The 14264-nt window shown below is 54.5% G+C and overlaps 1 protein-coding gene across 2 annotated transcripts; it reads left to right on the top strand.

Annotated features, from left to right (window-relative positions):
- Positions 1-7444: 7444 nt before the first annotated feature.
- PIGM (phosphatidylinositol glycan anchor biosynthesis class M) lies at positions 7445-12537 on the top strand. 2 transcript variants are annotated; one of them, XM_041721824.1, is made up of 2 exons: positions 7445-7485; positions 8027-12537. In XM_041721824.1, the coding sequence occupies exon 2, from the start codon at positions 8851-8853 to the stop codon at positions 10090-10092; it is 1242 nt and encodes a 413-aa protein (XP_041577758.1). In that variant the 5' UTR covers positions 7445-7485; positions 8027-8850; the 3' UTR covers positions 10093-12537. The 2 variants fall into 2 exon arrangements, with proteins under 2 accessions (XP_041577758.1, XP_041577757.1); XM_041721823.1 differs by lacking the exon at positions 7445-7485 and adding an exon at positions 7616-7840.
- Positions 12538-14264: the final 1727 nt, after the last annotated feature.

Raw genomic sequence — 14264 nt, 5'->3', positions numbered from 1 at the left:
AGAAAAGGAAGGACAGAGGGAGGGGGAGGAGGGAGAAAACGAGGGGTCTCATCGTCATCAATAGATACTTACCTACAGCGTTCAGGCAACACTGGTTCAGGGATGAGTCACAAGACATATGAGATAGAGGAAATATGAAATACACAGTCCCTTAGGCTTTAAAGAGACTTGCAAACTTGTGAGGAAAACAAGGTAAGTCGCACACACCGAGGGCATACCACAAATGTCAGGGAGGACAACAAGCACAGCCCAAGGGCCAGATAAACCACCACCAACACGTTCTCAAGAGTGAGACGCATGTGGAAAATACCTCCCGGGGACAGGCACTAGGCAAGGGAAGGTATCCATCTGTGAGGTCTAGTTAGAACACATGTGACATGAGACTCAAGAAAAATCAGCAAATACTGAGTTCCTATTACCTGGAAGGTACCATTCAGGTAGTAGAAGGACATTGAACACACGATGCACGTCCCAGGGAGGTACTTTCTCACTGGGCTTTGCACCTGCTGTTCTTCGCTGGAAACCCCTCCTGCCTGCTGCCCCCAGCCTTGCTCACTCTTACTTACCACGCCCATCTCAGCTGGAAATGCTGGTTAAAAGCTGTGGTGGCACCGCCTACCCATCTTTCATAGCACTTACCAGAGCAGCAGTTTGACTTGTGAATTTATTTGACGGATGTCTGTCTCGCTCACTAGACTTTAAGTGTCGCGTGAATGGGATTCATGTCAGTGTTTGGTCATCAGTACAGCCTGGAGCTTCGCCCAGGACCTACACCTGTGATGCTCCGTAAATGTAGCAGAGCAAGGGAAGGGGGAGGGAATTCTCTCACGTTCACATAGCTAGTACACAGAGGAGCTCGTGTGCTTGTTAAGTATCCATTAAAGATTTAGGTAACATATTTCATAAGACATGACATAATTAACTGTCAAAAAAAAAAAAAAAACAAACTAGTACAATAAACTCCACAGTTTTGGAAGGGGGGAAATTATTTGCACTAGTTAAGGTCTAGGGAGAGTTTTGAGGAGTTGAAGTTAGACTCCAGCACCAAAGGACAAATAGTATTTAAAGGGAACACGGGGGAAAAAAGGAAAAAGGAAAAAAGGAAAAAAGAAAAGAAAAAGAAAAAGAAAAAAGGAAAAAGGCAAAGACAAAAGGGACCCTTTGTAGGTGATACAGCAGGAACAAAAGTACCGTAGGACGAAAGCACAGGGCATAGCTAAAGGATGGGTAATAAACCTAGAATAGAGGGTTTTATAGGCGAGTAGATTGAAAAGGCAGTGTCATGGAGGGACTCAATGTCAGCCTAAATGGTCTATTTTTTTTTCTATAGGCAATTGGGAGCCATTGGAGATATCTGAGGAAGGAAAGAATCTAATAAAGTACTGTTTATGAACATCAAGTTAGCCGTAGAATTGAGAGACAGGACATGCTAAGCCAGTTAGGAGGCTTGCAAAAGCTTGGGGGAGAGGTAATTGCCACAGATCCTGGTGTAGTGGAGGTGGTCGGTATGTATCATTAATTAAATGAGTTGTTGAAGGTCTGGGCTAAATTCAACGAAAAGAATTTAGAACAGGTTCAAAAGGAAATTACAAAGCAGGCAATGTAAGCAAGGTCTAAAAAAACAAAACAAAGAAAGTGACTAAATCAGCCGGGACTAGCAGAAAACAGAGGGTATACTTAAAGAGCTAATAGGGGTAGGATTTAAGGAAGGGGTTATTTATAAAGGTGTGGGCAGGGCTAAGAAGCCAACAAGGGATGGTGAGGCACCCAGGGACTCCCCACGGCAGGAGAGTCTTTACCAGTCTTAAGCCTGGCAGGATGGTTACTGGAAACTGGTGAGAGTTGTAGCCAAGGCAGGGGGCTGTCGCCTCAGTGGAAGCCATGGTCTCAGGCAGCAGGACTCAGCCACGGCCAAAGGCCCGCTAGTGCCTCCCCCTGGCCTAAGCTAACGGGCAGCCAGAGGGCAGGGAAGACTGCGTGATGCTGGCCAGTACAAGGCAAAGAAGATGGAGAGTCGATCTGGGAAGGTCAGTATACTGACCGAGGTCGAGGTCACTGGCTAAGGATGCTGGGGACAATCTACACCTGTGTGTAGCTGGCTGTATTAGGGCAAAAGCCTGGAGGCAGACAGGAAAGGGGGGGATTAGAACTGTAAGTAATAGTTAAGAGGTAACCAACAGCTGAGCATCTCAAAAAACTGCAGCGCTTTTGGAAAGAGGTGAGAAACAGAATCCCTAAGCCCAGTTGCAGAAAGCTCAGGATGGGCTCCTGAAAGCCTGGGATGCTTCTGTCCCGCCTCGAAACCGTAACGGAAGTCGGGCCTCTCTGTCCAAGGTATGTTCCTGGCCTCCAGTCCTTTCTTCAGTTCCACAACTGCTACGTGTATCTCCCTCCTTGGACTTCAGTGATCCAAGCAGAGTTCATTTTGATTAGCTGTTTCCTGTTTCCTTATCTTCCCAATTAGGTGTCTTCTTCCACCTACCTAGTAGGTAAGCTCCATGGGGTCGGGTTGGTCGAAGCCTTCCTGCGAGACACCTAAACCAACCCTGCCGGAGGAACCGTTCCTTAGGTAATCCTCAGACGCCCACCTCCCATATCCTCTATTCTCTGGGATTAAGCCTCACTTAGCTATCGCTGGCGGAGAGAATAATCAGTGCTGGACTCATTGTGACAGTGAATATCAGAAAGATTCAGACAAGGGATCGAATCAGAGAAGGCAGAGAAGTAAATCAGAATTCATCATCGACATTTTATTTGCAGGTCAGCCACACAGTAGTTAGAAATAATCTGAGCCACATGGACCTGCTTTTGTATTCCAGCTCTGCCATTAGTTGATGATGCGACTTAGGAAAATGACTTCACCTCCTAAGTCTTGATTTCTTCATTTGTGAAGGTAGCATATCCACCTTACACGGCAAGTATTTAGCATGATGCCTGACACCCTGCAAATAAGTCCTTAACAAAGCCTTAACTGGCTCTTGGAAATCCTCCTCCTCATCAGCATGGTGATGTGCTGCCCTGTATGTGTAGCTACTATACTGCAAAAGAGGTTAAAAGTAACTACCTACATGAGGTATATAATTACAATAATGCACATAAAAGGAGAAAAAGATACCAGACTATGAATATGGAATGTATCCGACTAACATGGTCCATCCAAAGGATGAATGTAACTTGTAGGATGGGGGGTGGACAGTCCTGGGAGCTGCATGTAGAGGCTGAAGGGAGTCATCGACTCTTTATTCTGGTGGAGAAAACTTCCCCTAGGAAGCCAGGTCAATCTGTAAAATCAACTAAGTCAGGATTTGCTGGACATTTATAATGTGCCTAAAACTGCATCAAATTAGGAGCAACTGAAAAAAAAAACAACAACACACAACTAAGGATAAGATATAATCCCTAACCTCAAAAACCCTGCGGTTTCACTGAAAAGGTTATGAATATCACCTAAAATGAATTATGGTATTCACAATTTTTTTAAAAAAGATTTTATTTATTCATGAGAGACACAGAGAGAGAGGCAGAGACCCAGGCAGAGGGAGAAGCAGGCTCCCTGCAGGGACCCCGATGCAGGACTCGATCCCAGGACCCCGGGGTCACGACCTGAGCCACAGGCAGGTGCTCAACCACTGAGCCACCCAGGCGCCCATGGCATTTGCAATTCTGCATACAAAGTGCTATACGTGCCCATAGAAGGGAAAGAGCTAATGTGCGGGAGGCCTTGGTGGGAAATTCAAGGAAGCAGGGGTTAGAGTTGGGTGGGGGACGGGGGTTGAGCTTCAGACAGGTAAAGATGTTGGAAAGACAGTTGGACTGGGGGTTGGGGGCGCTCCCGGGAATGCCCTCCAGAGGGACTCTGGCAAGAGGGACCCCCGAAGTCAATTCAACCTTACCGAGTGCCCACTGTGAGTCTGCTAACGCGCTGACACTGTGGTACAGAAAAAAACAAGATCATCTCCGTTCTCAGGGTCCTGACGGAAAACAAGGAAAGAGGAAACAAAAAAATCAGGTGTCTGGGCGCCTGGGCGGCTCAGGTCATGATCCTCATCGGCTCCCTGCTAGACAGGAGTCTCCCTCTCCCTCTGCCTCCCTCCTGCCCGTGCTCGTGCTCACTCCCTCTCTCTCCCCCAAATAAATAAGTACAATATTTAAACAATCCGGAGTCACAAGGCACTGTGACAAAGGCCGTGATGAAGAACAGTCATTTCCAGCAGCCCTGGTGGCGCAGTGGTTTAGCGCCGCCTGCAGCCTAGGGTGTGATCCTGGAGACCCTGGATCAAGTCCCACATCCGGCTCTCTGAATGGTGCCTGCTTCTCCCTCTGCCTGTGTCTCTGCCTCTCTCTCTCTCTCTCTCTCTGTCTCTATAAATAAATAAATCAATAAATCTTAAAAAAAAAAAAAAAAAAAAAAAGAAGGGTCACCTCGGAAGAGAGGGCGGGGCGCTGGGACAGGGCTCGGGGGTGGGCGGGGTCTTCCGTGTGGGTGAGCCTCTAGAGCCCGGGGCCCTGGCACCGTGGTGGAGGGGAGGCAAGAACGGCGCTCGGCGGCCACTCAGGTGGGCACTTGGCAGGCGCTCCCTGGGCACTCAGCGGGCACTCAGGCGGGCATTCAACGGGCGCTCAGGTGGGCGCTCAGATGGGAACTCCGTGGGCACTCGGCGGGCGCTCAGGTGGGCACTTGGCGGGTGCTCAGGTGGGCACTTGGCGGGCGCTCAGGTGGGCACTCGGCGGGCACTGGGCAGGTGCTCAGGCGGGCGCTTGGTGGGCACTGGGCAGGCGCTCAAGCGGGCACTCGGTGGGGGCTCAGGTGGGCGTTCAGGCGGGCACTTGGTGGGGGCTCAGGTGGGCACTCGGCGGGCACTGGGCGGGCGCTCAGGTGGGCACTCCGCAGGCACTCAGGTGGGCACTCCATGGGCACTCGGCGGGCGCTCCACGGGCACTCAGGTGGGCACTGGGCGGGTGCTCTGTGGGTACTCGGCGGGCGCTCAGGCAGGCACTTGGCGGGTGTTCAGGTGGGCACTCGGCGGGCGCTCAGGTGGTTACTTGGCGGGTGCTCAGGCGGGCATTCAGTGGGGGGGTCAGGTGGGCACTCAGCAGGCACTCAGGTGGGCACTTGGGCACTGGGCAGGTGCTCAGGTGGGCACTCGGCGGGTGCTCAGGCAGTCACTCCGGTGGGCACTCCATGGGCACTCGGCGGGTGCTCCGCGGGCACTCAGGTAGGCACTTGGCGGGCGCTCAGGGGGGCACTCAGTGGACGCTCAGGGGGCACTCGGCGGGCACTTGGTAGGCACTCAGGTGGGCACTCGGCAGCGCTAAGGTGGGCACTCGACAGGCACTTGGCAGGCGCTCTGAGGGCACTCAGGTTGGCACTCGGCGGGCGCTCAGGCAGGCACTCGGCAGGCGCTCAGGTGGGTACTCGGCGGGCGCTCAGGGCGGGCACTCGGAGGGGGCTCAGGTGGGCACTCGGCGGGCACTAAGACGGGCACTTGGTAGGCACTCAGGTGGGCACTCGGCAGCGCTAAGGTGGGCACTCGAAGGCATTCGGCAGGCGCTCTGCGGGCACTCAGGTTGGCACTCGGCGGGCGCTCAGGCAGGCACTCGGCAGGCGCTCAGGCGGGTACTCGGCGGGCGCTCAGGGTGGGCACTCGGAGGGGGCTCAGGTGGGCACTCGGCGGGCACTTGGCGGGCGCTCAAGTGGGCACTCGGCGGGCGCTCAAGTGGGCACTCAGCGGGCGCTTAGGTGGGTACTTGGTGGGCACTCAGGCGGGCACTCAGCGGGGGCTCAGGTTGGCACTTGGCAGGCGCTCAGGTGGGCACTTGGTGGGCACTCGGCAGGTGCTCAGGTGGGCACTCGGCGGGTGCTCAGGCAGGCACTCTGGTGGGCACTCCATGGGCACTCGGCGGGTGCTCCGCGGGCACTCAGGTAGGCACTCAGCGTGCGCTCAGGGGGGCACTCAGCGGACGCTCAGACGGGCACTCGGTGGGCACTTGGCAGCGCTAAGGTGGGCACTCGACAGGCACTCGGCGGGCGCTCCACGGGCACTCAGACCGGCACTCGGTGGGTGCTCAGGTGGGCACTTGGCAGGCGCTCAGGCAGGCACTCCAGTGGGCACTCCATGGGCACTTGGCGGGGGCTCAGGTGGGCACTCGGCAGGCGCTCAGGCGGGCACTTGGCGGGCGCTCAGGCAGGCACTCCGGTGGGCACTCCATGGGCACTTAAAAGGGCGCTCCGCAGACACTCAGGTGGGCGCTCCGCGGGCACTCAGGCGGGCACTTGGCGGGCACTCAGGCAGGCACTCGGCTGGCGCTCAGGTGGGTACTCAGGCGGGCACTGGGCAGGTACTCAGGTGGGCACTCAGTGGGCGCTCAGGTGGGTACTCGGCGGCGCTCAGGTGGGTACTCGGCGAGCGCTCAGGTGGGCACTCGGCGGGCACTCAGGCGGGCACTCGGCGGGCGCTCAGGCGGGTACTCGGCGGGCGCTCATGTGGGCACTCGGCGGGTGCTCATGTGGGCACGGCGGGCACTCGGCAGGCGCTCATGTGGGCACTCGGCGGGCGCTCAGGTGGGCACTCAGGTGGGTACTCGGCAGGCGCTCAGCAGGCGCTCAGGTGGGTACTTGGCAGGCACTCATGTGGACAATCGGCGGGCGCTCAGGTGGGCACTCAGCGGGCGCTCAGGCGGGTACTCGGCGGGGGCTCAGGCGGGCACTCGGCAGGCGCTCAGGTGGGCACTTGGCGGGCGCTCAGGTGGGCACTCGGCGGGCACTCGGCAGGCTCTCAGGTGGGTACTCGGCAGGCGCTCATGTGGGCACTCGGGTGGGCGCTCAGGTGGGCACTTAGCGGGCGCTCAGGCGGGTACTCGGCGGGCGCTCAGGTGGGCACTCGGCAGGTGCTCATGTGGGCACTCGGCGGGCGCTCAGGTGGGCACTCAGCGGGCGCTCATGTGGGCACTCGGCAGGCGCTCATGTGGGCACTCGGTGGGCGCTCAGGTGGGCACTCAGCGGGCGCTCAGGTGGGCACTCGGCAGGCGCTCATGTGGGCACTTGGCGGGCGCTCAGGTGGGCACTCGGCGGGCACTCGGCAGGCGCTCATATGGGTACTCGGCAGGCGCTCATGTGGGCACTCGGGTGGGCGCTCAGGTGGGTACTCGGCGGGCGCTCATGTGGGCGCTCAGGTGGGTACTCGGGCGGGCGCTCATGTGGGCACTCGGGTGGGCGCTCAGGTGGGTACTCGGCGGGCGCTCAGGTGGGCACTCGGCGGGCGCTCAGGTGGGCACTCAGGTGGGTACTCGGCAGGCGCTCAGGTGGGCACTTGGTGGACGCTCAGGTGGGCACTCGGCGGGCGCTCAGCAGGCGCTCAGGTGGGTACTCGGCAGGCACTCATGTGGACACTCGGCGGGCGCTCAGGTGGGCACTCAGCGGGCGCTCAGGCGGGTACTCGGCGGGGGCTCAGGCGGGCACTCGGCGGGCACTCGGCAGGCGCTCAGGTGGGCACTTGGCGGGCACTCGGCGGGCACTCAGCAGGCTCTCAGGTGGGTACTCGGCAGGCGCTCATGTGGGCACTCGGGTGGGCGCTCAGGTGGGCACTCGGCGGGCACTCGGCAGGTGCTCATGTGGGCACTCGGCGGGCGCTCAGGTGGGCACTCAGCGGGCGCTCAGGTGGGCACTCGGCGGGCGCTCAGGTGGGCACTCGGCAGGTGCTCATGTGGGCACTCGGCGGGCGCTCAGGTGGGCACTCAGCGGGCGCTCAGGTGGGCACTTGGCAGGCGCTCATGTGGGCACTCGGCGGGCGCTCAGGTGGGCACTCGGCGGGCGCTCGGCGGGCACTCGGCAGGCGCTCAGGTGGGTACTCGGCGGGCGCTCATGTGGGCACTCGGGTGGGCGCTCAGGTGGGTACTCGGCGGGCGCTCATGTGGGCACTCGGCGGGCGCTCAGGTGGGCACTTGTCAGTAGCTCAGGTGGGTACTCGGCGGGCGCTCAGGTGGGTACTCGGCAGGCGCTCATGTGGGCACTCGGGTGGGCGCTCAGGTGGGCACTTGGCGGGCACTCGGCGGGCACTCAGCAGGCTCTCAGGTGGGTACTCGGCAGGCGCTCATGTGGGCACTCGGGTGGGCGCTCAGGTGGGCACTCGGCGGGCACTCGGCAGGCGCTCATGTGGGCACTCGGCGGGCGCTCAGGTGGGCACTCGGCGGGCACTCAGCAGGCGCTCAGGTGGGTACTCGGCAGGCGCTCATGTGGGCACTCGGCGGGCGCTCAGGTGGGCACTCGGCGGGCACTCGGCAGGCGCTCAGGTGGGTACTCGGCGGGCGCTCCGGTGGGCACTCGGCAGGCGCTCGGCGGGCGCTCGGTGGAGGCGCCCGGATCGCCTCCAGGCGTTAACACCCGGGCCTCCGCCGAGGGGTCGCGCGCCGGCGGGCGGCGGGGAGGCTCCTGTGACCCGGGGCAGCAGACAGCCGCGTTGCGGGCCCCTTTCGGGCCGCCCTCCCCGCACGGCCGCCGGCCAGGACACGGCCGCCAGCTCCCGGGGCTGCACACAGGGTGCCCGCCGCCCCCCGGAGCCCCGCTGGCGGGCGCGCTGCGCAGCTGGCGGCCGGACACCCCTCAGGGGTCTCAGGCTCGGGGGCCGCGGCGGGAAGGGCGGAGCAGAGCAGAGCAGCGGGGCGCCGCGGCCAGACGCGGAAGTCCCGCCCCCGCCGCAGGAAGCCAATCCGGAGGGAGAGAACCGCGGCGTGGCTCCTCCCCCGGAAGCGGGGCGGGGCGTGGGCGTGTCGGGGCGGGGCTCCCTGCCGGAAGCGGCCGCGGCGCGGTGGTTCGGGTCTGCGGGCGGGCGGGCGGGCGGGCGCGGGTCGGTGATGGGCCGGGCCCTGAGCCTGCGGGTGCGGCCCGCCGGGGTGTTCGGCGTGGCCTTCGTGGCGCGCGTGGCCCTGGTGCTGTACGGCGCCTTCCAGGACCGGGCGCTGCCTGTGCGCTACACGGACGTGGACTACCGGGTGTTCACGGACGCCGCGCGCTTGCTGTCGCAGGGCCGCTCCCCGTACCTGCGCGCCACCTACCGCTACACGCCGCTGCTGGCCTGGCTGCTGACGCCCAACGTGCACCTGTGCGAGCCGTTCGGGAAGCTGCTGTTCATCAGCTGCGACCTGCTGGCCGCCTGGCCGCTCTACCGCCTGCTGCTCCTGCGCGGGCTGGGCCGGCGCGGGGCCTGCGGCTACTGCGCCCTGTGGCTGCTGAACCCCCTCCCCATGGCGGTGTCCAGCCGGGGCAACGCGGACGCGCTGGTGGCGGCGCTGGTGCTGGCGGCGCTGTACCTGCTGGCGCGCGGGCGGCTGGCGTGCGCCGCCGTGGCCTACGGGCTCGCCGTGCACCTGAAGCTGTACCCGGTGACCTACATCCTGCCCATCGCGCTGCACCTGCAGCGGGGGGCGCCCCCGCCCGCGCCCCCGCCCGCGCCCCGCCGCGCCCGTGCGTCCGCGCTGCTCCGGGCGCTGTGCAGCCGCGCGGTGCTGCTGTTCGCGGCGGTGGCCGGGCTCACCTTCTGCGCCCTGAGCCTCGGCTTCTACCGCCGCTACGGCTGGGAGTTCCTGGAGCACACCTACCTGTACCACCTGACGAGGCGGGACATCCGGCACAACTTCTCGCCCTACTTCTACATGCTGTACCTGACGGCCGAGAGCCCGTGGAGCCCTTCGCTGGGCGTCGCCGCCTTCCTGCCGCAGCTGCTGCTGCTCTCCGCCGCGTCCCTGGCCTACTACAGGGACCTCGCCTTCTGCTGTTTCCTGCACACGGCGATCTTCGTGACTTTCAACAAGGTCTGCACCTCCCAGTACTTCCTCTGGTACCTCTGCCTGCTGCCCCTTGTGATGCCGCAGGTGAGGATGCCCTGGAAACGCGCCGCCGGCCTCCTGGTGCTGTGGTTCGTCGGGCAGGCCTTGTGGCTGGCGCCCGCCTATCTCCTCGAGTTCCAGGGAAAGAACACCTTTCTGTTAATCTGGTTGGCCGGTTTGTTCTTCTTCCTCATCAACTGTTGCATCCTAATTCAGATCATTTCCCATTACAAGGAGGAACCCCCGGCGGAGAGAGTCAAATGTGACTGAGTATGGTCCGGTTCTTCTGCAGGTGTTGTTACATTCTGATTGTCCCCAGTGGACCAGAACAGAGCCTTGGAAAACATTTTTGAACATCGCTGTGCGCCCTACTGAACATTGAGTGTGGAGCGTAAAACCCTGTTCTGGGGCAGCCGGGGGGGGCTCAGCAGTTTAGCACCTGTCTTCGGCCCAGGGCATGACCCTGGAGGCCCGGGATAGAGTCCTGCGTTGGGCTCCTTGCCCGTTGGGCTCCCTGCCCGACGGGGAGCCGGGCTCCCTGCTCCAGAGGGAGCCTGCTTCTCCCTCTGCCTGTGTCTCTGCCTCTCTCTCTCTGTCATGAATAAACAAATCTTAAAAAACAACAACAACAACAACAACCCTTTTCCAACAGAAATTAAAAGGCACGGTTGCCTTATTTGTAAAGGGGACTCAGTGATTGAGGTCTGCCTTCAGGAAATCTTCAGACTCATTTATCCGGGACATGATGGGAAGTCAAGTTACTTGTTTGAAAATGGGAAGTCTGATGAAACTATCAGATGCTAAAAGATTTTTGTAGAGAAATAGAGGAATGTAGTCAGAGACCTAAGAACTAAGCCGGTATTTGTACCAGTTACACTATATTGCAGTTGGAAGCTTTTTCTTCTTAAATCCTTCTCCAAAGCTGTGAAAATTTCAATACTGATCCTAATGTGCAGCTTTTGGATGTCAAGTGTCAAATAATACCACTGTGCTTATGGTGGGAGAGTTCATTCTGTATTAAAAGTGGGGGCTTAGAAAAAGAGGCCAAAAATTTAAATTGTAATCGTGTTTCACATATTTGATTATTTAGTTTTTCAGCACTTAGTCTCAGTGGCATTAGAATACCATTTGTTTTTTTACAGAAAGGATTCAATTAAAATTCACCCATCGTCAAACTTAAGTCATTACATATTTTAAAATAGCATCTTGCTTTTGATATTTGATATTTGTAGTCCACTAACTTTAGGGACACTTTAGTGTTCTCTTATAGCTCTTTGTTTTTAATTTTCTGATTGCCTGTAGAGTATTTTTCATATGGAATTTAAGTTAATCAAATGTCACATATATTATGAAAATGAAAGTTAGTAGATTTTAAGTGGTACAAAATATAATTGTTAGTAAGGCATTTCCCAGCCTAAAAATACCCCACTTAAGAAAATTCCATGGTGAAACTAAAGACTTATGTGGAGGCTCGGGAAAGCCTAAGAAGCATCCTAAGTAGACATTAGTCTTTTAGACCAGGAACTTGAGGGAGAGAATGTGGAAATCGGAGGCTTTGGTGAGCAGATCCATTTCCTGTGTTACTATAATATTTCTAAGGAAGAAGTGCTTTCAACTGACATCTTTCACGCAGATGGAAACACTTTCAAATGTATACGTGGAAGCATAAGGAAAGTGCCACATACGTAGTTAACAAGTTTGTGTAGAAACTGTCTTTCAACTAAGATCTTCCTTCAAGGAAACAGAAACTTTTTCAAATATTTTCTTGGAATCATAAGGAAAGTGCCATATACTTAACTCAGTGCCACAGGTCTGTGTAACAAGTTTCAAACAAGCAGCGTAAAACAGTTTTTTTTTTTTTTTAAACATAGCCCATCTTGGTTGGGGACTTCCTACCACTCTAAAATGCAATAGCAATAATAGGAGTTTTAGTTTATGATTGTGGTTTTAAAAGATGAGTAATTTAGCAACATTGTTCTTTCACAGTAAAAAACAAAAACAGCCTCAGAGAAGTACAATATTTCATATTGGTTTAGACCAAGAAAGACTTTGAGAATAAGATGTGTATAGGCTGAACATAAATAAGAGTGCTATTACAGGCAGCACTTCTTTGATGGCTACCTTTTTGGGACCTGCCATTAGAAAGAAGGGAAGAATGGGTGGTTTTGCAGGGGTTGTTGTTAGGTGAAAATAGCAGAGAGCATTAATTGTTGAGGACAGTGACTTTTCTTACAGCATCTAGTCTCATACCCTACATTAGCTCTTATCTTGAGAGCTCTTTGTATATGATTGTTCACTAGTGGCCTTCCAGCCATGGCATTCTTACCATTTTTTTTCATTCTTTTATAATATTTACTTTTTTTTTTTTTTTTTTTTGTACAACTGGTGGGAAGAGGGTGGGAAACAATTCCAGCATCCCGATATAATTGTCTTATCGGCGCCACCGGTGTAGTGGTATCGTGCAAGATTCCCAGTATAATTGTCATTTTGGTATTCCTGTGTTTTAGATAGTCATCAGTATATTCCCCTCTTAATTTAATAATCCTGTTTACTTTAATATTCTTCTTTTGTAGCAGCTTACTCCTTACTTACATTGAAATCGCTGAATAACATTCCATGACACGGATATTCATGTTGTAAACGTGTCACTCTTCCATGGTTAAACCTTTAAAATTGCTTCTAATTTTTAATGTTCCAAATAAGACTTTAAACATTTCCCATGTTTTATTATTATTTTTAAAAAGATTTTATGTATTTATTTACTTGAGAGAGAAAGCGAGAGAGGGTACTTATGAGGGAGGAGGAGGAGGGAGAGAATCTCAAGCAGTTTCCATGTGAGTGCAAAGCCCAACCAGGGGCTTGATCTCACCACTGAGATCATGACCCGAGCTGAAGTCAAGAGTTGGATGTTTAACTGACTGAGCCACCCAGGTGCCCCTAACGTTTTCCACATTTTAGATCATTCCCTTAATGTTCTCAGAATGTTACAATATTCTTAGAAGTCAGTAGAGTTCTGCTGGGTCTTTGGAGAGCTTTTTTGCTTTTTTTTTTTTTTTTTTTTGGAGAGCTTCAAATGCATAAGCTGCCCTGCAGGAAATTCTCTACCAAAGAACTGTAGGCATTTCTCAAAAGCTGTAGAGTATTTGTAGCTCATATGCTGCAAAACATTTATAAATTAATTAATTCATGAAATGATTTTAATTTGTCTCTTGAGGACTTTATTTTTTTTCATTTTTTTCTGGTTTTATAAACTCTGTCTTCTTTTCACTTGTAGTCCTTTTGAATTTTTTAAAAAATGTATTTATTCATTAAAGACACAGAGAGAGAGAAAGAGGCAGAGACACAGGCAGAGGGAGAAGCAGGCTCCCTGCAGGGAGCCCGACGTGGGACTCGATCTCAGGACTCCAGGATCACGCCCTGGGCTGAAGGCAGGCACTAAATCACTGAGCCACCCAGGGATCCCCCGCTTGTAGTCCTTTTGGATTCCTTATTAGTTCTTTAAGAATACCTTAAAATTGTGTAGGACTTTGCCTTATTTCCAAGAGGACCCTGTAATTTATTTTTTCAGTAGTTGCCTTAATGTCTTCAAAATGTGGTCCTTAAATATCTCTAGATAAATTACCTGGATTAGATTCATCGGAAAGGCCAATACTCACCACCCCCCTCCACCCACAGTCCAAGAATCTCTCTAAACCATAGATTGATTGATTGATTTAAGATTTTATTGGTTTATACGTGAGAGACAGAGAGAGAGAGGCAGAGACACAGGCAGAGGGAGAAGCAGGCTCTAGGCAGGGAGCCCGGTGCAGGACTCGATCCTGGCACTCCAGGATCATGACTTGAACCAAAGGCAGATGTTCAACTCCTGAGTCACCCAGGCGCCCTAAAACCATAGATTTTAGGTACTGACTTCTTAGGATTTGGCTGGATGACTCTGACATAATATTGTTTTCAAAAGTTGTATAGAACTTGTCTTTCAGTTACTTTTCTGCACTACCACCCAGCCCCAGCCAGCCGTACAATGAGTGAAGATGGAAAATTTCACATGGGACAGTCTAAATGCAACACTGTGTTTTTGTTTTTCCCCCCAGTGCTTTATTATGAATAATTTTAAACATGACCCATAAACCTACCATCGAAATTCAACAATTAACATTTTGCCCTATTTTTTATACATGCTATTTTTATTATTTATTTGTATATATAACTTTTTCTGAACCACATGAGGTTGCAGACATCGTTGAATTTTCAGTAAATGCATCACCATGCAGCTCCTAGAAATAGTCCTTTCTTTTTTTCTTTCTTTTCCACGGAAAGCCAAAAAATAATTTATGCCAGTAGATGGCAGAAATAAGAAAGTCATCCAGAAAATATACTTTGGTGTAATTCTGTTGGGACAGATACTCCCTCTGAACATGCTCCCCTCCTGACTGCCTTGTCTT

Source organism: Vulpes lagopus, chromosome 11, assembly GCF_018345385.1.
Source record: "Vulpes lagopus strain Blue_001 chromosome 11, ASM1834538v1, whole genome shotgun sequence".
NCBI lineage: Eukaryota > Metazoa > Chordata > Mammalia > Carnivora > Canidae > Vulpes > Vulpes lagopus.
Note: the sequence above shows the minus strand (reverse complement) of the source record. Positions and strands in the feature narration are given on the sequence as shown.

Bases quoted from the DNA above. Each gene is read 5' to 3' on its own strand.
- PIGM (XM_041721823.1), top strand. From the start codon at position 7,702: ATGTGGGCACTCGGCGGGCGCTCAGGTGGGCACTCAGCGGGCGCTCAG. The intron at 7,841-8,026 runs GTGGGTACTCGG...GTGGGCGCTCAG, and splicing joins GGCACTCGGCAGGCGCTCAG to GTGGGCACTTGGCGGGCACT.